We start from the raw sequence: 24415 nt of genomic DNA on the forward strand, positions 1-24415 counted from the left end.
GGGTGTGCCATTCACTCTGTAAAATGATGGAAGATATTACCCTCCCTCAGGTGTTGTAACAACAGATTGTTGTCCTTTTGCCTCCTGTAATTTGCATTCTTTTTTTGTGATGGTATATATTTTTATTTTGGGTTGTGGTTTTTTTGTTTGTTTTGTTTGTTTGCTTGTTCTTCAAGTTGAAGTCTACATACTATAATAAAACACTTTTTTAAAAGACATATCCAGTGACTTTGCTCACTTGGCATTAAAATAAGTTTTGTTATTTCTTATGTTTCCATTACACACTGTGATTCCATACATGAAAAGCACAAAAAACTACTTCACAGTTCATAAGTTAAAAAATAAAAATACTTTAAAAAATCCTATGATCCTAATCTGGAAACTTGTATAGTTTAAAATAAATACATAAATTAAAAATAGGATTATCACATGATAAGTTACACTCTAGAATATATATAATTTGTAAAATATTGAAAGTATTTATTGTAAAGCTTGTAAATAATTTTTACCGTTGAAGGTAAAGCAAGAAGTTCATCCAAGACAAGTATACAGCAATTGCTCCACATTCCCACTGCAAATGAGCTGGTGTATTAATAAATAAAGAAGACACAAAAATTATGCTTGTAGTATAAATTGTCCAGTCCAGTAGATTGGAGTAATCCAACAAATATTTCAATTTCTAGGATTTAAGAGAGAGATGCATATTTACAAGTCATGCATCATTAAAGGACTGAATTCAATAACAGGTTTTAAATCCTCTTCTCACTTGTAATCTCATATATAGGAATAAATTATCTTTCCCTTACAATTAGAGAAAAATCAGATATATTTCAATATAATACAAACTGCTATGCACATGATTGTGATTGATGTTATGCATATATTTCCTTATGAACTTACCTGCTGAATGAGCTGAAATATTTCTTTGCAGATTCCCAGTAAACTCATAATTAAAACTAAACACATACACACCCTTGTGAAGTATGAGTCCTGAAACAAAAAAAAAAACAGCACAAAACAAATCAGAAATTGTTAAATGTTTATTTTTGCTCTACCTACTATATATACATTATATTGCCAAGTTAGGATAGTAATAAGCTTATCTGAAGCAAACAAACAGACTAAATTATATTTTACTAATGTTTATTGTGAAATTCATGTAATATATATCATGTTTAATGCAAACCAAATATTAAAATTTGCACATTCCAATGATAAACCACTGCTGTGCAGCTTCCTTGTTACTACTGTTCAAGATTGGGAACTGAAATTGCAGTATTTATGCCACGTTTTTTTTGGTGTGTTTTGCTACTACATGAACATAAAGATAAATTCTATGGTCCATAACTTCACTATCATATTGTAGTGTCAGGAATAGCAACAGAAGTCTTTGGAAGATGCACAATTTGGAGTCCTGGCATCCTTATGTGGCTGCTCCCTTTGACATCTCTCTTTACAATTAGTATCAGCAAAGCCAACTTTATTGTGAAATGCCTTATACTGGCATAGATAACAACAGGGAATTTTATCTTTAATAAATAAATTGTAAAGCCAATTTGCCATCAGAGGTCTTGCTGCTATACATGTCAGCATTTGCCCCATTGTGCCCTCTTTAACCTGGATTCAGAGAACAGTACCACATTCTCTAATGCTGTGCTCCCCTCAGGATCTGGTATTCCTGGCTTCATTCCCATTACAGAATCACTACGACGCTGACTGCCCCACTGCATGACATATGCTGGTGTTGCTTTAGTCTCTCAGGCAGCAACTTCACAGCTCCTCATCAGTACACTGCTTCTCCACCAGTTGGCATCATTCCTCACTGAAGGATAGAACTCCCTAGTCCAGTTACATTTCTTCCTGATGTCTCAAAGACCTGGGGCAATCAGAACCTTTCCTCTGTCTGCTTCTGTCCTTCTCCTATCTTCCATCAGGAAGATTAGTTAATTTGAGCATGAATTATTCCAGTTCTAGTCTTGGCTTTTGAATTTTTGAGAAACTTGCATGCACTGGCCTGGGTGTGTGGTTCTCCAGACTTTTTCATGCATCAGGATATCCTCATGGACCTTTTATATTCCTTGAGTTTACATTATTTCATATTTCTACTAGCATATCTTTTTTTGAATTCCTTTTTTTCTTTTCTTTTTCTCCCCTGGAATGACATATAAAATATTTTTCTTGTCTATTTTCTTCAAAATCCTTGTTTTTAGTGATAAAAATCACCATTTTAAATTGATTAATTTGAAGATATCACTGCACAACAATAACTTCTGTCCATTAATGCCAGTATGCCACAGCTTGAGACAGAGCTCTGGGACTCTCCTGCTCTTCGGGTGAACACAGGAGTATAACTATGCATGAGCTGTATTCACAGGTTCAGCAAAAAGCAGTATTTGCAATTTCTTCTTTGAAAGTCTAGTACAATGTTCAGCTTTGGGACAACACAGCCTTCCTAAGGGACAGAATACTGCTTAGTTTTAACTGCAGGAGGGAAACACTTACAAAGAAATCAACCAGTCACACCAATGTCTGTCTTTTCTAAAATGTCATTTTGGATCGGGCAAATCTAACTTCTTCAGGTCACTTCAGGTCCTACTTATTGCAGTTCCAGCTTCTGAAAAAAGTTCATTTCTGTCTCCTAACAACCCCAAAGTACCTCTAGAGGACAGGTTTATCCCAAGACAGAGTTCATCCTGGCCTGTTTTCCTTACAGCCCCACCTAAAGCAGCATTTTCACCCAATGCATATCATGAACAAGATCAATATTCACAAATTATTAGAGTATCCCCACATCTACTGTAGTTTTGACTTGAAGATAAATATTCAGAAGTCAACATGATATGCATTTACATCGTTACCTAGCTATGTTTTTCCTTTTGAGATATCATAATTCCAAAACAAGGGTATGTCATTCACATTTTTGCACAACACGATTATTATTTTTTTTTTAATGTTTATACACAAGAAATGAGCCAATACATTTGAAAGTTTGTTTTTTTTTTGAGAGAGTTTTTCATTCATATATACTGAATTCTGCTGTTACATTTGTTACTACTGTTGTACATAAAGTAGCTATATACAGACTAGAAAAAACTGTTTTGTCTTAGCCACACAGTTTATGGACCTACTGAAGAAATACTGGGCCAGCAAGGAGAAGTAATGCATAACACAGGCAAAGAAAACTGTATTTGAACATTCAGAAACACTATTATTGACAACTATTTCTATGTCTTAAAATTAAAATGAGTAATATCCAATTATTTTTGCTGAAAATTAAAAGGATAAAAAATTCTAAAAAAGTCCACTATTTGCTGTTTTTTCATGATTAAATACATGTTAATCCTTTTTCTTCAGTGTTAAAGAAATGTTGACTTCAGGGAAGAGGCTGATATAGCCATGTAGCAGACACGAACTTTTCAGAAAAGACTTTGAAGATAAGATATGGAAATTGAAATTTATCCACAGAAGTTGTTGCTCAATGTTTAAACATAAACAATTCTATTCAGAGTTGCTAAATAATAAATAACTGTAGTAAATACATAAACAATCACATCTTCTTGCTATAAAAATCCTAAACATATTCTAAATAGTATGAAAACTCAGTACCTCATATTCTAATGGTCTTGCTTCATAGATTTCTGTTCCATTCAAAGGTCTTCCTGGCTGTATGTGGGTGACCAGAAGGGTCAATGGGATGAGACCCAGAGAATATATGCCTAGATTCATCAGATGTGCTCGAAACCCATAGGCCATCCTTGAAAGTAAAAATGTTCACAGTTACAACACTTTACAAATTTATAAGAGCCTGCATTTAAATTTAATAGCCAACAATGTTCTCATGATGAGGAAACAAGCATTTTTCAAACATCCTTTCATGATGAATCACTGAGCTTTGTGAGGAAAAAAGTATATCAGTCATTCTGAAATATTGTTCCTTTTCTTTTTAGCTCAGTGATAAGTGAAATATCAAAAAAAAAAAAAAAAAAAAAAAGACAGCTTTTTTTTTTTTTTGTATCCATCAAAGAATCACTACTAAGTACTAAACCACATTAGCATAATCTAAGTATGCTTATGAGTGTGTTGTACAAATACATATTTGCTTTAGTAACATCATAGTAGTATGTGTACTTTACTAAACAGCTCTCAGGTACAATAGCCTTCATCCTGACATGCAATATTGTGTCTATAAATTGTATCTATAAAAATACACCTACCATTTCATAAGCAAATATTCTTTGCACACAGGATGGCTAAGTAGCTCCATGCGATTGTGACGTACCATGGCCTACAAAACGAGAAAGTGCAAGGATCCAATTTGTTTCTTCTAGATGAGTAAAGCACTTAAAAACAAGTTTGACCACCTTCTTAGCCTGAATATTAGCCTAGTGAAAACCACATTGTTTGTAAAATATTGCAAAGTTCTTTTGATTATTCACTTTTGTCCAAAGCTATTAGAATTCTTCTTATATATGAGAAGAGCCTACCCAGCCATTCTCTTCTCTCCTGTAGCTTGTTAGAATAACAGGTCTATTTCAAGCTTTTTTTTTTTAAAAAAAAAAAAGGTAAAAGCTCTAAATGCTCTACAGAGACAGACTTACATGATTTTTCGGGAGTAAATATTTTGCCAACCATAGATGTGAAATGACCGTGATTTTCTAGTTGTGTTTAATTAGAAAATAATTTATTCTTAAAAACTATACCAAATCTAGTTGCCAACAGTAAGTCCAAAAAGTAATCAAATATAACCTGCAATATTGTTCTGTAAATGTTTTCTGCCAAAGACAGCAAGAACAGATTGGCGGTTTGTGAGAACAGTAAAATTTGCTTTAAGCACAGATTATTTTTTCAGTTCACATATTAAAAAGTCATCTTTGTCAGGTTTTTCAATGTCTTATATTCCTGAACATGGTCACTACAGGGACTGGAGAACAGTTTTCCTTGATGTACTACCTTTATTTACAGCATATTCTCTCGAAACCCACGTAACTGTTTAAATAAACCAAGAATTTATATATAATCCTGAAAGAATAGTTATTTATTATTTAGACTATATGAAGGCCCTTCCCCAGGGCTTGGTGCTGGGGCCAGTCCTCTTTAAAATCTTCATCGATGATCTGGATGAAGGCATTGAGTGCACCCTCAGTAAGTTCGCAGATGACACCAAGTTAGGTGCGTGTGTTGATCTGCTCGAGGGTAGGAAGGCTCTGCAGGAGAATCTGGATAGGCTGGACCGATGGGCTGAGGTCAACTGCATGAAGTTCAACAAGGCCAAGTGCTGGGTCCTGCACCTGGGGCACAACAATCCCAAGCAGAGCTACAGGCTGGGAGAGGAATGGTTGGAAAGCTACCTGGCGGAGAAAGACCTGGGAGTATTGGTTGATAGCTGGCTGAATATGAGCCAGCAGTGTGCTCAGGTGGCCAAGAAGGCCAACGGCATCCTGGCTTGTATAAGAAGCAGTGTGGCCAGCAGGTCTGGGGAAGTGATCGTCCCCCTGTACTCGGCTCTGGTGAGGCCGCACCTCGAGTACTGTGTTCAGTTTTGGGCCCCTCGCTACAAGAAGGACATCGAGGTGCTTGAGCGAGTCCAGAGAAGGGCGACGAAGCTGGTGAGGGGCCTGGAGAACAAGTCCTACGAGGAGCAGCTGAGGGAACTGGGTTTGTTCAGCCTGGAGAAAAGGAGGCTCAGGGGCGACCTTATTGCTCTCTACAGATACCTTAAAGGAGGCTGTAGCGAGGTGGGGGTTGGCCTGTTCTCCCACGTGCCTGGTGACAGGACAAGGGGGAATGGGCTAAATTTGCGCCAGGGGAGTTTTAGGTTGGATGTTAGGAAGAACTTCTTTACCAAAAGGGTTGTTAGACATTGGAACAGGCTGCCCAGGGAAGTGGTGGAGTTACCATCCCTGGAAGTCTTTAAAAGACATTTAGATGTAGAGCTTAGGGATATGGTTTAGTGTTAGGTCAGAGGTTGGACTCGATGATCTTGAGGTCTCTTCCAACCTAGAAATTCTGTGATTCTGTGAAGTTTAGCTCATACTTTATTACAATGTACTTTAAATATACAGTTAGGACCTTAGGAGAAGAAATATTATGATAAAAATATAAAACACTTGATTTTATCTCAAACAAGACAGCATGGAATTATGTCAATTAAACAAACAAACAAACAAAAACAACAACAACAAAAAAAAACAACTTACATTTAAAATGGCAAGTGGTTCATAGAAAATATCTTCACCATCCTTTAATTTCTTGTTAAGTGTCAGAGGACACTGAAGATATCTGAAGTTATATTCAATCTGAATAATAAACATACATCAGCACTTGAATATGATAAAACTCATAGTCTAAGACTGAGATAATGTGCTAAATTTTAAAATACTAATCCTTTAGAGAGAAAAAAAATATTGTGTAGTCACAGACAGCGTGAACACATGCCATCAAAATACAATGTATGATTGCAAGATGTAAGCTTGTAAGAATAGTAATTTTAAAATCTTAGTCATTTTAAACATTGTTAAAAAAAAAAAAAAAAGGGACATTTGTTCTTAAAATATTATAGCTTGAAAAGGTCATTCTCATATCTATAATTCATTTTTTATGTTGACTTCAAAGAAAATATTGTATTTTAAAGTTATATGGCATTGGTAATACAATATAAAGAAAATGTTTAGTAGCAGAAAATTCTCAAGTTTTCTGTTAATGTAGTAAATCATATTTTTTTTTTTTTAATATGGTTTTAAAGATAATGTAACTGTAGAACATTCATGCCTCTTCAGCATTGTGGAAGCAATTTACTGCTTAAAATTTTGGACAAGAATTTACAAAAAAAAATGTATTCAACTTGGAATTATTTATGACAACTGTATTTCTTATGATAGGCATGCATTTCATATACATTAATAGATATTAATGTTTCTGTCACTGTTTTTTTGCTATATCCATAACCTCTGACACTCAGCTTGACTGTAAGAATTTACACAGCAACGTTAAAGTCAATGGTTTGCTCAGGTTTGATGTTATACTTGCTAAAATGCATAAGCACAAAGGTTACAGAAACTGAACTTCAAAGCCATTTGCAGCCCAAAGGATAAAATAAGATCAGTCACCAATGTTTTCTGTTAAGATCTTATACTTTTCTACAAACATGCTGTATCAATAAGAACTTGACAAACATTAAAATATATGTATAGAATATATGTATTGTCTTTCAAGTAAATTTATTTATTTTTATTTTTTTACATACAAACATACAATAAATAGAATTACTGTCTTTGCAATAAAGTCAAAGACCAACGGTTGAAGATTGCTAGTATCTGATGAAGTGACTTTAAAAAGTCTTCCCAATACTGACAATTTTTTAACAAATACATATTAAAAGCATAAATCTAAATTTAATTATTTGTAACTATGGAATTATTAATGAATGAAGTTAAAATATTAGTCAATTTGAATTTAAATCAAGACACTTATGTAACTACAGAAAAAACGTAAAATTATTAATATTAGTGGCTAAAAGGCAAGCTGATGATTTTCTAAGTTAACTATTATCCAGATAATGCACTGATGTTATTACCAGGGACGTTATGACATATTCCATTCTAAGACCATAAAATGTACTGTCTTCATAATTTTTTTTGTCCACTTACATAGAAGTCTCGACTTGTCTTTTCCTCTGAAGACTCAATTATGCAGTTGTCCAAAACCAGCTTTGAAGATGAACAGAAAAGTGAATGAAGGTGATACAGATAATGTTTATCAGAATGAACAGAAAACATTTGTAGCTAAAGAAAATAACATTCAAATATGGCAGTCATCTCATGGGAGTGCTCATTCAGTCAGGTTATATGGTAAATATATGTTTTATGTTATGAATACATAAAACTCCAGAGTTTACATGTAGGATAATAAAATTAAATCAATGTATGAATTCATGTTGTTCCTATTTTATAATAACCCATGTTAGTGAGGATGGCATTAGAAAAACAAAGGCAAATGATGCAATGTAACCAAAGGGGCTTTTTGGTGCAGTTATGTTTTTAATATTTGCAGTGAACTTACTTTAAAAGAATCAGGAAGATACTCAACCATTTCCAGCAAAGGACACTTATTGGCATTAGAATAGTGAGAGAATGTTAGAACAGCTTCTTCCCATCTGCAAAAATAAATTGAAATAATCAACAAGGAATGAGTTACTTCTCTTTTAAATTAAACTAGTTTTAGATTATTTGAGTTTTATTTTAGATATTATCTTGCAAATCACAATATGTAGTAAGTTTACATACCATCACATGGAAAATCAGCTGTAATTGAGTAACATTTTGGATGCTGCCATCATATCTAATTCTGTTAGCAGCTAAGCAGAAATGTTTCAACTGTGTAAAAACATTCTCAAGAATAAGTATCCTTCCAAAGGATACTTCCTACTCCACAGGAAACAAACTAAAGCTGAAATCTCAGGTTGCAAGATTAGATGAGTAAGATAAATACAGTTAAATACTGTCAGTGCTCCTGCAACTCTTACCAAAACATGCACTCATCTAGCAGTGGTGCAATACTTTTGCTCCTGAAGTGGAACTTGGTTATATTTTAATATAAAACATTCTAAATTGCAGTTCAATTGACACATTTTTAAAATTTTGCAAAATATTTAAAAGAAAATTTGAAAATTAATTCCCTTGAATGGTATCCTTTTATATATATTTTTATATATGGTTATATTTTTATTAAAAGTCTGTAGGTATTGAAACATATTGTGAAAGGACAAAATTATGTATATATGTAGAGAGATGACATGGGAAGGATTACTTATTTTTCATGGTTTCTACATTTGGCTTTTGTTGTTGTTTTTTTCTTGTTTTTGTTTTGTTTTGTTTTCCAGAATCTGAATACACAGTCTAATGTGGAAAAAACATGCCACATACCTGATGTTCATTACAGTTATGCTATTTTATCACTAGATCACAATGCAATCTCTAGAAATTTAATATAAGAACTCAGTCCTACTTATTAAACCACAGATTTTCAAACCTTAATCAATCTTAATTTTTTTTTTTTTTTTAAAGTAAAATTAAACACAAAAGCATTTTCTGTGTACTTTACCTTTTGTGCAAGATTACAGCTGATACTACATCTTTCCTCCTATTGTGTATTGCTTCATGGAAAAAAGAAGCTACTGCTTTGTTCAACAGAATTTTTGCACCATAGTCAAGAAGTAACCTTACTGCTTTTGCATGTCCTTCTTTTGCAGCTAGGTGCAAAGCTGTGTTCTGTACAGAAAAGTAGGACGGAAATGCAAATGAGACTCAAAAAAATAAAATGCCTTTCCCACACTGAAAACCACATGACACTCTCAGTTACAAGACCTAAATGCTTTTACTGGCAATATGAACAAGTAGAATCTTGTCACAGAGAAATTGTAGACAAATTCTTCATTCTACGTCTACGGTCAGAATAGTTCATTCCATTTGAAGAGGAAACTCAACTGTAGATAAGAAAGGCCAATTTGTCAATATCTTTTAGTTTTGTAGCTAACAAACAGTGAGTCACAGATAGGTAAAAATGACAGTGTTGCCAGACGCAAAAAGCCTGCATTTGACAATCAGGAAAAAAAGCATTCAATCCAGATGTACTCATACAAACAAATCTGTAGGCAGAGCTTTTTAAGAGAAACCTTTTTTTTTTTTTTTTTTTTTTTTCCTTTGTTATTTTCATAAAAGTAGGGCAATGAGTGGTATAGGAATCAAGTGACACTGAAATTGACATTTGAAAGCCTTCCCAAGTGACCCATATTTTCCTGAGGGAACTTAGAAACTAAACATTGGCTTCTGATTGATTTCTAGGCAACAGTTTTTCCTAAACTACTAGTTCTGGATGTCTTCATCATCATTTCTCTGAGAAATTAGCAACATCTTATGTGTTGACAAACGAACAGTTCTTTAAAATGATCGCCCTGTGTTTTCTGATGAAAAACTGTTAGGCAGGTTCATACAAGAAATCTTCAACCCAGGAACTATGTTGTCTTTATTCAAAAGATTTGTTCAGACTTCAGAACAAGACAGAAGATGCATTTGTTGGATATGGCTGTTCAGAACAGATGCATTTCAAACAGTATGTTGATGAGTATTATTTGCTATTGGATTTCGTTTAATCTGTATGAGTTTCTAAAATTTAAATTACCAATGCTTGTATTATATTATTAAACTACTGTTGTGCTGTAAAGGGGGCAAGAGAGACAAGTCCAATATACTCAGCACATTGCTTTTTGATATTTTGTTTGTTTGTTTTGTATCCCATAATAATAATTATAACATATGTATTAATATAAAATAATTTCATTAATTATGCTAATCTAAGTGATAAACTTTAACAGCAATGAAATATAAACTGACTTTAAAAAATAGAATATTATATATGCAATACACAGTGAAATGCAATCTACTAACAGTATACCACCGATATTTGCTCTAGAAGTAACAGATGACAAACAAATAACATTATGTGAACACATACCCCTTCTTCATCCACTCTGTCGGTACACTTCACATTAGTATCCAAAATTATCTGCATTGTGCGAGTGTATCCTCCAAAGGCAGCATGGTGCAGGGCTGTCCAGCCTTTATAATCACTTACATATAGCAGATACAAAAATACTGATTAGAAACAGAAAAGCCTTCCATAAATTTCAGATAAATGTAATTGCCTTGTTCTTTGACTCAAACATCTTTGTTTTGGCATGACTACCATAGAAATGTGCATGCCTTCTATCAACTATTATGTGATAAAAATGCATCACTCTGAAGTAAAAGGTTCAAGGCAATAAAAGTATTTTGGTCCCCTTCTCTCCTTTCATCTCTCTATTCATGTATAAATGGGGATTGCACCCATTTTCTTAGGTGTCCCTTGAAAATGAGTCAAATATTTACAATATTCTGTTACTAATACCTGCAACAGAGATGGCATAGATCATGACCGTGTTATAGAATTGTGTGTTTAAAGGCAGTAATATACAAATCATTGTAAGCACACAAATTTATTCCAATTAATATTACTTCATTGTAGTTTAACAAAATTAAGCCTTTAATCGCATAGAACTTATCAGGTCATTTCATCAAAAATGATAATTTTAAATCTAAATTAAGCCTAAATACATACATAAACACTAACCTGTGCACACACATCCCTATCCTAGCTAAGGAAACATGAAATAAAGAGCCTGACAGCAGTCCACTTAGTGGGTCCTCCACAGTTACAAATACTGAATGTATGACAGGTCTGTTTGGTATAAGATCTCTTCAGAACACCTAGATCCCTAGCTCCAAGGTGCAGATGCAGTACAGATTGTCAAGGATTTAGAAGCATAGCATTTGAAAATTAAAGCTCTAGAATGTACCATGTAAACAGGACTCTAAAGATTCTAAACTTTCACTAGGTTTGGCTCACACCAGGTTTTGCAGGGAACTTTGAAAATCCTGTCAAAATTGCGACTGAGAGTGAAAGGCAAGTTGCCTGCGAAACACCAATTCTGAGAACCCATCCCCAAACCTGTAAGCGAATATGAAGGGAATATCAGTGAAGCTGACATGATTATTTTATTTCTAAAACAGTATTTTTTCCATCAAAAAATACAGTATTTTTCTCTCAGTTGGATTTAGAGAAATCTCAGTTTTGCCAGCATTAGTAGTCCTGGTTCTATGCATGAGGCAGGAGGGAGGTACAATCAGCTTATTTTTATAAATATTATATAAATTTACTTTATTTTATATATATGTATGAAATTGTATATACTATTTATTATTATATATTGTATTAGCTTCCCAGTTACTGGACATAAAATGTAAGGTGATAGTTCTTTAACTTAATGAACAGAAATCTGAACACTTACCAGAGGAAAAGGGCCCCTCTCTTCAGAAGAAACTGAACTACCTTCTCATGACCATTCTGGGCTGCCAAATGAAGGGGAGTCATTCCCTTCTTATCACCTTCATTCAAAAGTCTTGTGTCTTTCATATCTCTTATAAGTCGTTGACATGTATTGATGCGTCCATAGCTTTGAAAGATAAATATGTAAATTATTGTCAGAGAAATATGGATGGGAAAATGGCATTGATTGCACAGCCTAGACTGTACTACTAACCTGGCAGCAAAGTGTAAGGGTGACTTCTTGTCCCTGCTCTTAGAATAAATGGAAACATTGAGGCTGAGTAAATTATTTACAGAGAGGGCCACACCTTGTCTGCATGCATAATGCAACGGAGTGCATCCTTCATTATCTTCATCCACTACGAGATTTTTAATATGTTCCATCTGTTACCCCCAAAAGAACAAAAGCATAGAATTACATTTATATCAATGATGCTCCAGCTTCTAACAGTTCCTAACAATTGCATTAATAATTTTAAAGCAGTATCTAAAAACAAAAAATAAAGAAATGTAGTAATAACGAGCACTTAATATCTGCTGATTAGTGGGTCATCATTTTTAAAAACAATTACTCTTTGGAGAACACAGCAACTTGCCAAACTGTGCCCTCACTGCAATCCATCCATAGAACAAGTGTAACACAGGAGATTCTTCTTTGCTGCCATTCAACCACAATGATTAACAACTCATTGATGTTAATAGAAGGCTTGTACAGAAAGCAAGGGTAGTCTATAGTCTTTATTCAGCAGCAAAACTTCTGGCTGTCAGGAACTACCAGTTCACTGTTTTGTGGTATAATTTTTTACCCCAATTTCTTTTTCCTCATCTTCATTCCCTGTTTTTCTCTGTACCTTGTCTAACACTACTCTATGTATATCCTTTCTTAAAGAAACCAAGAATCTCCTCCCTCAGTCTGCTCCACCCTTTGTATGAATTACTAGTATGATCAATAATGAGAAAGTCAATGTAGACAAGCAAGAGTTATCACTCTTTAAAGTTGATTCCCAGCATTTGCTGAAAAAGGAGAATAAATCCATTCTGCACTACTAATCAAAGTTGTTTACAGAGTCCAGCCAACATAAGATAAGTTATACGTGATTCACATTTAAAAGGTTGTTTCTATAACTTTGGAGGCTAACAACTTTAACTCTTTCAAGCAAGCTTGGGTTCTATCAATATGAGTTCATCTCAGCATAGACAAATACAAATCTGTATTTTAAATCATTTTAAAAAGAAATCCAAGACTTCATTACAGTCCAGTCCACAGAGAATTCCTGCAGAATATAAGGTAAGCTATTTAAGTCCTAGAGCTTGACTGAATATGAGCATGTCCTCTAGTTTTACTGCATGCAAACTGGGAAAGTAGAAGTGAAAAGTTCTGTATTTTATTGCCTACCTCTTGAGCTATTCAATCCCCCAACAGCAAAATAATTTATGGGATTATGTTATTCCTTTGCCTGGCAATAAGAAAACTGTATTATTGCTTTGAAAAGTTTTCATGAGAGATATGTACCTGTTCAAACTATTTTCTGTGACACTGGGCAACTTAGAAAGCACCAAAAACTTTTACCAACATTCCAAAATAAAAAGGTAGTTCTTCCTTTACTTTTTCTACTAAGGGTAACAGATAGACATAAATTGATGCTTACTGTACCTGCAGAAATTTCTCATTCAGATGCTGTAATCCTCCAGGCTGTAACACCGTCAAATGCAAGAAATTCCGACCAAGATGATCTTTTAATGATACATTTGCTCCTAGATAAATATGGAAATAAATACCAGCAACTTCAAAACTGCTGGTCCCTGACAGTAACTGACTATGTTTAAAACAGAGGAACAAATGTTGAAAATAAATCCATAAAATAACAAATATCATTTCAAGTCAACGTTATATCATTTTACTTATACCTCCCTCCCCCCCCCCCAGCACAACTAGTGACACTCAGATTTATTCAATGCATATGCATTTTGCAGTTCACTGAAGCACTAAGATTTATATGAGGCCCTTATATTCAGAGATACAGAGCACCCACAGATCAAGAGGTAATTTAAAGATGCAGATGATCAACCTCTTCTCCTATGGGTTTTACAGTCCATTCCAATTGTAATCATACTGTCTTCACGTTTCACTATTTTCAAAATTACAGTAATTTTATCTAGCAAAGCTATTTAAGTAATAATCCACAGAAATACTACATAAAGCAAGCCACAGGAAATGGGAGCTTTCCCAGTTATGAAAGAAAAAAAAAAAAAAAGTGTCTTATTAAAGTTTTTGACCTTGATACAAATTTAAAACTTTTATTATAAGGTTTATTAACAGTTATGTTACCGTTAACAAGAAGAAATACACTAACAATTATTGGCTTGCACCAAAGGCATAACAATTGAAAAATATAGCTCAAACATTGTCAAGGTAACCATGAATCTATAAAGTCACAAGTAATATTTGAAACATGAGCTTTAACACTTAAAGATTGATTTCTGATATGAAACACTATTTTTTGTAAGTGGTGTATTTATTCCATGGTTCTTATTACTTTGTGAGCTACTAAGGAATAGAGGGATGGGGTGCCAGTGCCACCTCTGCCTTGAGAAACATGAAACATAGCCCACATTTTTTTCCTACGGCCTATCCATTCTATATGAAAAACAGTGAAACCATCAGTCTAATTCTGCCTTTACCTCCAGAAACACCAGCACAGAGCAGCTGTTTAACTCAGATACATCTGGACTGTATGCTGAAGTATTGCATTAAAATTGAGAGGAAAGTTGAATGTAGAGATTTCATATGTATGAACCCTGCTCAAAGAAAGTATGTCATATGCACATATTCTTTTGTACCTTTTGAGAGCAGTAAATTCACAATTTTCCATGATGCACAAGAAGTTGCCAACAGAAGCGGGGATCGACCCTCTATGTCAACACTATCAATATTTGCTCCCTGCAATAAAGAATTTAAAGTTTATCATGAAAAATGAATAAATATGATTTTAAAATTGTGTTACCCTTTAGAAGCATAGCAGAACTATAGGCATTCTTAGTAAATATACATGCTCCAGATAAGTAAATTCAATAAACATTTTATGTATTTATATAAAAAAAAAAAATGTTTTTAAACTACCAGCCACAACACAGTCATCTATCTGTCTTTAGATGCCTATTTCTAAGTATACTGCACTAACACCTCATAATTTTTAATAGGATACCTTCCCATGCATATGAATACTTAAAATATATACTTCTAACTTGAAAATACTTAAAACTCTGGAAAATACAAAAATTGCATCCCTTTTGATGATCTTTTACCTATCAAGCAATTAGCAGAACAAGAGCCTTCTGAACTACTGTACTATACTAGATGAATACTAATCAAGAAGTGATACATCCAGGAATATAAAGTTGATCTGTATAGCTTGATCTACCTTCTTTTTCTATTATTGATCATAAATTATGTAAGCCAAGTTATTTTTTTTAAACCCAAAGTAGCTGTATCAACAACAGACACATTTTTATTCTCCAAACTTAAGGTTTTTGATATGACCTTTTTCCTTGGGTGAAGCTCAAGGACTGGAATGAGATATTCCAGCAAAAGCACAATGTTGATGTTATCTATTTTTGCACAAGGTGCATAATGGCAGGAAAGTGTGGTCACCATGGTGACCTATGGTCATATCAGTACAATGTTATGAGCATAAACATATCTATCTAAAAAATCCTGCCAACAAGGGAGCATGGTGATATAAGTAAATGAAATAATGAGATATATATTTTATAATGCTGTAGATACAGTTTTTCTAGATATCAAGTGCAAGTAAAATTGGATGGAGTGAACAAAGCATACAAAAAGAAAAAATCTATTTCAGATGTTATCCAAAGATCATTGAAAAAAAAATCAATTGGAGTTTTCATATTAACATGAATAATCTTTGGGTCCAGTCCAAATTTGACAGAGAACTAATAATGATAATGATCAATATTTAATTTCTAGGATAGTAAAACCTGTAATATAGTAATATGAAGTGTGTAATAAATGCACTATATTTACTTTACCAGAAGAAAAGAGGAAGCTTTCAATGTATGTTGATGAAATGTTTGAGGGTAACACGTGCAGGACCCTTTCACCAGTCACCTTTCTGCAAGGTCTGGCAAACTCTGAAAAATGTTCTTATTGATCAAAGAAACAAACAGAAACCTGTTTATCCAAAAGGCTTGTTCATTTCAGTGAATACAGAGGCACCAACTTCTAGTCAACAACACAATCTTAAAATCACCTTCACTCTATTGTCCAGCTCTCAGCAAAACAAGTTCAGCAGTATTCATCCTGTATTTATCATGATACAGAGTAATTTACATACTACCACATATATTTACCATATTTACAATACAGCTGAATTAACAACTTGTAAATTTAGCTTCTGAACTCCTTTTACTCTGGCATGTAAATTAATATCTATTAATTAAACAGAAATGAAGGTACATAAAAATATTATGTTTAAAGTTGTGAATATCATTTAGTATTTACAGCAATTTAATATGTTCCATTTGGCGAAAATTAAGATCAAAAAAATGGGGGAAAAGGGAAGTTACAAAAAAAAAAAAAAGTAATAGCACTGCTCATTTACTTTGACTAAGCACATTTCAACAAAGTCTATGAAAATAAACAATCTTTAAAGGAATTAAACTCAGGAAACAACAGACATCTCAATGCTCAATTGTAAAATGCACAGGCAATACACAGGAAAAAAAAAAAAAAAAAAAAAGCAAACTTTCTGATTTTCATGTCTTAATTCTTTTTTATAATTGTGTACATAACTTGCAAATACAATCATGCCACGTGCATGCACTGACCAGATACTGTGCATCTAATTGTCATACATGTATGTGACGAAGATCATTTTGACATTAGTCAAAGTCACTGTGCTTAAAAGGCTTAATTTGTAAAGCAATTTATATGCACCAATTTTGTAAAGCTATAAAGTTTGTAATGTTTAAATGTTAGAACGCTGACAGGTTTCTGTCTTTCCCTTTTGCTGAGGCTGCAGTGAGTCTTCAGTGACCTAAACCAGGTCACTGAAACATGATCTTTCACTCGTTGCTATGGTTTGTAGAAGCCAAATGCAAAATAACAAAGAACTGTGGAAGAAATATCTACCAATTTGGATTCTGAGTTTTGCATAGAATACTGACCTACAACCTCCAAAATAAAACTGGTATAATTTAAATGAAAACAGTATAATTGTTCATTGTGTCTGGACAATTTTGCTTAGTGTAGATAATAACCTTTCTACCTAGAAGAGCTACATTTAACACTTAGTTTACAATGATTTTTATTTTCAAATACAAAAATTACCAAAAACGAGATAAAGAAAGTAAGCAGTGTAAGTCAATTTCCAACAAATATGGATATTTAATGTGTAAAATAAATAAACTTTGTTCTTTCTTAAAACCAGAAAGCCATTCTGACCTGGAACATGGTATTCCTTCTGAGCAGTAAAAATCACTCCACTTTTTCTTTTTTATTCTCATGCATAAAACAGCATAGAAGAAAATTAGTGATCTCACCAGGAGTTCAATCAGCAGGTAACACAGGTTGCATGTGCTGCACCCTACTAATCTTGAGTAGAATATTTTGATCCATTTCCAGAAAGACAAATGAAAACAGTCTTAAAGCTTCTAAATGGTTATATTCTATACGGAAAGCCAAAAAAACCCTCAGCATATAAGAGGCCAAGACACTCAAGGAATTTAACTTTGTTTTCAGCAAATTTGTGTTCTTAGCAGTGTGAACGACTTTCCCTCTAATACTTTGTGCACACAAACTGCCAAATGTGAAAACATGTGCCGGTATTTCTCAGGTAATAAACTCTGCAGACAGGTTGTTTTGTCAGCCAGGTTTCAGCAGTCAAACCTCACCATTTCACATCTGGATTGAAAATAAGCACAACATCTATTTCTAACTAAATCAAATCCCTTTAAGAGAATCTTGGGAAAAGCAAAACTATATGCAGAACGGAATTGCTCTTAATGTAATTACCAAGAAATGAAGTAAAAAAATCCTAGCAGTCACAAAATGGGAAAGTCTACTGACTTCTGAAAGTTTCCTCAGCAAACAGAGTGCGGCATATAATGGTTGTATGAGCCTTAGCTTAATTTGTATTAATGGACACTTGGAGCACTGCCAGCAGCATCACCAGTTACTTTTTTTTCCTCATTCTCCCATGTAGTTACTCTGTGAAGAAATATAACCAAGCTACTCAGAGTAAAAGGCATTTCTAGATCATGAACAAGCTTCGATACATGGCTTTATAATCCAAGAAGAATGGTATGTGCATATATTAGACAATGATTTATTTCTGGAGAAATCAGATTAAATTTAATGCATGTTTAGCTTTTATTTCGTATTTCATATCATAAAAGTGAAGATGCCTGAACCAGTCTGTCATATCTGGTAAAAGATGTTTATGAAACTTTTCTAAGTAAGCAAAATGGAAATTAAAATGCAAGCTTTCATTCTCTGTAACTGTGGATTACTATTACAGAGCCTTAACTACCACTGTACTTTAACTGTCAATTATGCTTTATGAAATATATATATATATAAAACCTATAGCTAAGAAAACATTCTCCTTTATGAATTTCTCTATGCAGACCTGTAGTAACAGATAGCAATAATCTCTATAAACATATTACTTCATTAAATATTTACCATCGAAATCAAATACTCTGCCAGTTCATAATGATCAAACAAGGCCGTCCTGTGGAGAAAAAAATGCAAAATTAGAGTAACATTAGAATGGACAATGAATTTTCAAACTGTTATTAGCTCTATTTGCTAATATTTTCAAATATATATATATATATATATTTAATAAAGTGACAGAAATACCCTTACTACATATTTCATTTTAAAAAGGTATTTCCTTTTTTGCCATTGGGTTTCATTTTTTAACAGTTCAGTTAATGCACTGAAAACACTATGGGAAACAAACACCTCATTGGTAGATGAATGGGCATTTTGCTACTGATTTTTAACAGAAACAGCTTAATTTCATATGCCAGATCTTTCTCTATCCCACACAACGTCAATATATAATTCCATATGCTTCGGATTTGAATCATTCTAGAACATTAACAGATCTAGAACATGAAATTCATTCCATCCATTTGATTCTCAAAATTTTTATAATATATTTAGTTTAAAAATGCTGGAGCAGTGGTTAAAATTGTAATGACTCAGCTAAAATGTGTTCTAACTATGGCAGGCAAGCCTACTTGAAAAAAAAAAAAAAAGTTATATAAAACCTGACACAAATGGTGGTTACATTACCAAAATATATTACAGTTGCCTATATGCATGAAACATTCTTGGGTTTTATTCTATGATACTGAATTATGTGTTATTCAATAATAAATAACTAAATAAAGCAGGAAGTATAGAACAGTTAATACACACATTCTAAATTATTTCAGAAGTCAGACCTCTATGAAATATTTTTACTCTGTGAGCAACACAGAGGGATGATTCCAAGGCTGTACTGTATCTCAAAGATAACACTTCCCTTAAGAAGAGCTAATAACACAGGGTTTACTATAAATAGAACCAATTACTCAAAAGACATTTGAAAGTAGGTATCATGGTTCCAAATGAGTCGACATGCCTCTATTATCTATAGCAGAACTCTCAAGCCAGGCATAAATACTGAGTGCTTCACACACATTTAAAACAAATTCCAAGGTGCCCAAACAGAGAGTGAAATTTTATAAAAATATGTAGATGGAAAATGACAGTAGGAATGTGAATGGATCGCATCCAGCCTATGCTTTATGGCTCCTTCACTTCTCAAAAAGTTAATGCTCTAATTCAGTTTATTTATATTCAGAGAGATTTGGGTGACTTTCTACTTTCGAATGATTCTTGATACTATATTTTTCCCTTCTTTCACAGACACAGGGAGCAAAAATGTGTCACTCTTTTTGGTCCAAAGTTTTTTCCAGGACAATCACTTCCATGGATATGAGACCCAATTATCTATTAAGTAGTAAGGCTATATTGGGCCTGCACAATTTTCTTTTGCATGCTGTCATCACTTTGTCTTCAGTAACATTCTATTGCAGTTACATTTCCAAATGTACTCAAACCTTATCTTAACCTTACAACACGCATCCTTTTTAATTTCTTCAGTTATCTTGGAATCATTTTACTTTATACCATGTTCCAAAGAACAATCATCTCTACTATCATGCTCTACAGCTTCCTCACAGGGGGGGCAGAGGGACAGGCAGATATTGTCCTCTCTGGGGACAGTGACAGGACCCAAGAGAACGGCATGGAGCTGGGACCCGGTAGGGTCAGACTCGGTGTTAGGGAAAGGTTCTTCACTGAGAGGGTGGTTGGGCACTGGGGTGGGCTCCCTAAGGACATGGTCATGGCACTGAATCTCCTGGAGTTCAAGAGGCATTTGGACAATGATCTCAGACACATGGTCTGATTTTTGGGTGGTTCTGTTGTCAGGAGTCGAATTTGATGATCCTTGTGGGTCCCTTCTAACTCAGGACATCCTTTAATTCTATGATTCTACTGCTTCCAACTTTCTACCAATTCATATTGTAAAACTCATCATAGAACAATACCGTAAAATTATCAAGCTTTACTTTAATACAGTGGAACTGCAAAAATGTGCAGATGGAGAAATATATTATCTTCCACAGAGCTGGTAGCTATCACATTTAAATATGTGCCTTTCTGCTGAAGATGACAGGAAAATCTTCCACAGTTTGGTGCTCTAGTTTAAAATAGACTGGGAAAGACTGTAAGTCTAGAAGGTTATTATGTACCAAAACACCATCTACAACTTTGCAATCATAGGGAAGTGTACCAACATCTACTTGTACTTGAGCAGGTATAAAATATTTTTTGAGGAAAAAATGTGGACATAAGCCACACTAGATTAGGACACTTGTTCCACAACCTCAGAAGCTGTTAACAAATCCATAGTCTTGTTCACTTCCTTATTCTTCACTGGAGTGAATTTTCAGTACAAACTGTTAGCAACCATTCCTTGACATGGTACCAAGGTAACTAGACCACACTATTTTGATTTTGGTATCAACACCAAAATCTTTAACATTCTGAGCAAATTGCAGACACTTTCATATAGTACAAAACCCATCTCCCATCCCATAGAGTTCCAACACATTTGGAAGGGTGTTCCCAAGTACACCTTATAACGTGTTACTGGATGCAGTAAAAACTAAGAATATCATGCCAGTGAAGTGTGGCAGAGCAGTCTCCTACCTGTGAAGCAATGTTTCCTTATTCCCATCAACAGCATCAATAATGGATTCCTCACCAGCGTAGGATGACATCATTAACTTCACAATCTCAGTTGCTCCTTGAGTGGCAGCAAAATGAAGTGCTGTACATTTTTCATTCTATAAATAGGAAAACAAAACAAATAATGATAATAATGATAATAATGATAATAATGATAATAATGATAATAATGATAATAATAATAATAATAATAATAATAATAATAAAAACACATTTAAAGCCAACCTAGCCCCCATCATACTAAATGGGATTCATAATTCCTAAATGCCTGAATTCCTGTTTCATGTGAAGAAACTTTAGTCTTTAACTAAAATAGTGGAATTCTAAAGAGATCTTAAAGACCAAAACCATTAAAGAGACAGTTTTAAAGGATCACTACAAAACTCATCATTATTCTACGCTAAGCCTTTACAATATACCATAACGAGTCTTAACAATTTTCTACTTGAATTAATAAACAAGCACACACAGCAGCTTTAAATAGAAAAGATGATGGAGAAGAAAAACACAGAAAATCATTGGCAGAATGGTACAAATGAATAAGCAAACAAAATTGCCTTCATAACGGATTTCTGTAATACGGAAAATGTATTTTTAAGAATATCTTTGATTTCTTTATCTTCCTCAGAAGTGCTTCTTAATTACAATTTTCAGCAGGTTTCATTAAAAACAACTTGTTCTAATAAGTTATTAACTATTGTAATCTAAACAAGCATAACGACTATTAAACAATAAATAAATGATTGGAACAAGATTTGCCAAAACACAGTTTCATTTAGGTATATGGGACAAATCAGCTTTGATATATGCCCGAGGGTTTTGTCTTTGTCCATTTCAGAACATGAAAATTTCATTAAATGTATTGGGATGGGCTTTTTCCAGAAAGCCATGAACATTATCAAAATGGTTCTTACCCATCACAAAACCTTCAGCACAAACTATCTCATTCAAAAGCTGTGTGTTCCAAGAACCAAACAAATACAAGAAGGATAAACTCTTATCTTTGCTCTCTTGAGCTGGTTTCGGCCTTGCAAACAATTTGATTAATGTCAGATATTTTTTCAACACGAAGCTGGAAGCCTTCTATGACGGAGTGACTGCATCAGTCAAGAATGGAAGACCAACGGATGTCATCTACTTGGACTTCTGTAAGGCCTTTGACACAGTACCATGTGACATCCTGATCTCCAAATTAGAGAGATATGGATCTGAAGGGTGGATTTGACCATTCAGTGGAAAAGGAATTATGTGAAGGCTGCACCCAGAGTGGTGGTCAATGGCTCTGTGTCCAAGTAGAAGCTGGGGGTCAGTGGCGTCACTCAATGGTCTGTCTTGATACTGTTACTATTTAATGTCTTTATCAGTGACATAGACAGTGGGATCAAGTGCACCGTCAGCAGGTTTGCAGATGACACCAAGATGAGTAGTGCAATCAATGCAACAGAAAGAAGGGATGCCATCCAGAGGGCATCCTGGATGTCCTCCTGGACAAGATAGATAAGTGGACCCATGTGAACCTAATGAGGTTCAACAAGTCTAACTGCAAGGCGCTGCATCTGGGTCAGGAATCCCAGACATGAGTACAGACTGGGAGAAGAACGCACTGAGAGCAGCCCTGCAGAGAAGGACCTGCGAGTTCTGGTGGAAAGAAAGCTCAACATGAACCAGCAGTGTCTGCTTGCAGCCCAAAAGGCCATCTGTGTCCTGGGCTTCATCAACAGAGGAGTGGTGAGCAGGTTAAGGGAGGGGATTGTGTCCCCCTAACATGCCATCATGAGGCCCCACTTGGAGTGCTGCATCCAGGTCTGGGGACCCCAGTACAAGAAGAATGTGGATTCATTAGAGCGGGCCCAGAGGAGGACCACAAAAATGATCAGAGGGATGGAGCACCTCTCCTAAGAAGAAAGGTATAGAGAGCTGGGGTTGTTCATCCTGAAGAAGAGAAGACTCCGGGGACCTCACTGCAGCTTTTCAATACTTAAAGGGAGCTAATAAAAAAGATGGAGAGCAACTTTTTACTTGGGCCAGTAACGACAGGACAAAGAGGAATGGTTTTAAACTAAAAGAAGGGAGATTTAGATGACATGTTAGGAGGAAATTCTTCACTCAGAGGGTGGTGAGGCACTGGAACAGGTTGCCCAGAGTTGCTGTGGATGCCCCATTCCTGGAGGTGTTCTGGGGCAGGCTGGATGAAGCCCTGGGCAACTTGATCTATTGGGTGGCATCCCTGCCCATGGCAGCAGAGTTGGAACAAGATGATCTTTAAGTTTCCTTCCAACCCAAGCCATTCTGTGATTCTGTGGTTCTATGATATGATTTTGCATGATTTGAGCTATAGACTTGTTTTCATTTGCTGCTCCCCAGGCATTGCATCGGAAAACACAATGACCAATGAATGAAGTTCATCTTCTCTTTGTACTACTCAGAGTTTCAGAGATATCTAGTCTTTATCAAAACTATATTTCACTACATTCCAAGTTTTACCTGTTTTAGATCAATTTGGGCTCCAAATTCAATGCACATTTTAATCATTTCTAAGTCCCCACTTTGAACTGCCAAATGAAGTGGACTGCACTTCCCATTATTGGTAAAATTGATGTGGGTTTTAGCAGAGTGACCCAATTCTTCACCTGAGAGATGAAAATAATTGGAAAGCAAAGATGAGATAAGAGACGATGTTTTTATTTTTATTTTTTTAATAACAGTTAGAACAACTGTGGAATAACATTCTCCCCCTCCCATTTTTCAAACCTATCATTAAACAATCGATGGGCAAACATTTCGAAATGCAGTGAAGCTTCTGCAGTAATCCTACAAAAGTTACTAACATTAATTGCCCATAAGAATAATTGCATTAACTTATTCTAAGCTCCATTACAGTTTTAAGTGCTTGTTTACAGTTCTTTGAGATGTAAAGCTGTAAATTGGTATTGCTACTACAAATAATACATTGTGAAGAATAATTTTAAACAAAGTATTTACCTTTTTTTAAAAGAATTTCCATACATGTTTTTGCACCTGAAAATGCAGCAGCGTGGATAGGCATACATCCTGTTTTATTTGGTTTACATATTTTCCCACCATTTTCAATCTGAAAAACAATGTCTGGATATAGCTTAATGACATACAGAAAATCCCCAGTAATGAATACATTGTTGCAGA

At 34.5% G+C, this 24415-nt stretch overlaps 1 protein-coding gene across 1 annotated transcript in view; it reads right to left on the minus strand.

The window, feature by feature from the left end:
* Positions 1 to 24415, minus strand: part of TRPA1 (transient receptor potential cation channel subfamily A member 1) — a 46873-nt gene that overhangs the window by 8720 nt on the left and 13738 nt on the right. Inside the window, exons 6-22 of the mRNA XM_032181562.1 lie at positions 24236 to 24344; positions 23738 to 23883; positions 21215 to 21351; positions 18626 to 18674; positions 14761 to 14860; positions 13574 to 13674; positions 12134 to 12303; positions 11882 to 12046; positions 10510 to 10624; positions 9100 to 9266; positions 8059 to 8152; positions 7647 to 7706; positions 6198 to 6296; positions 4215 to 4285; positions 3607 to 3754; positions 901 to 990; positions 510 to 679 (exon numbers count right to left, since the gene is read on the minus strand). Coding sequence (XP_032037453.1) covers positions 510 to 679; positions 901 to 990; positions 3607 to 3754; positions 4215 to 4285; positions 6198 to 6296; positions 7647 to 7706; positions 8059 to 8152; positions 9100 to 9266; positions 10510 to 10624; positions 11882 to 12046; positions 12134 to 12303; positions 13574 to 13674; positions 14761 to 14860; positions 18626 to 18674; positions 21215 to 21351; positions 23738 to 23883; positions 24236 to 24344 — 1991 coding nt within the window. The remainder of the gene's footprint in view (positions 1 to 509; positions 680 to 900; positions 991 to 3606; positions 3755 to 4214; positions 4286 to 6197; positions 6297 to 7646; positions 7707 to 8058; positions 8153 to 9099; positions 9267 to 10509; positions 10625 to 11881; positions 12047 to 12133; positions 12304 to 13573; positions 13675 to 14760; positions 14861 to 18625; positions 18675 to 21214; positions 21352 to 23737; positions 23884 to 24235; positions 24345 to 24415) is intronic.

The sequence above is a fragment of the Aythya fuligula genome, chromosome 2 (genome assembly GCF_009819795.1).
Source record: "Aythya fuligula isolate bAytFul2 chromosome 2, bAytFul2.pri, whole genome shotgun sequence".
NCBI lineage: Eukaryota > Metazoa > Chordata > Aves > Anseriformes > Anatidae > Aythya > Aythya fuligula.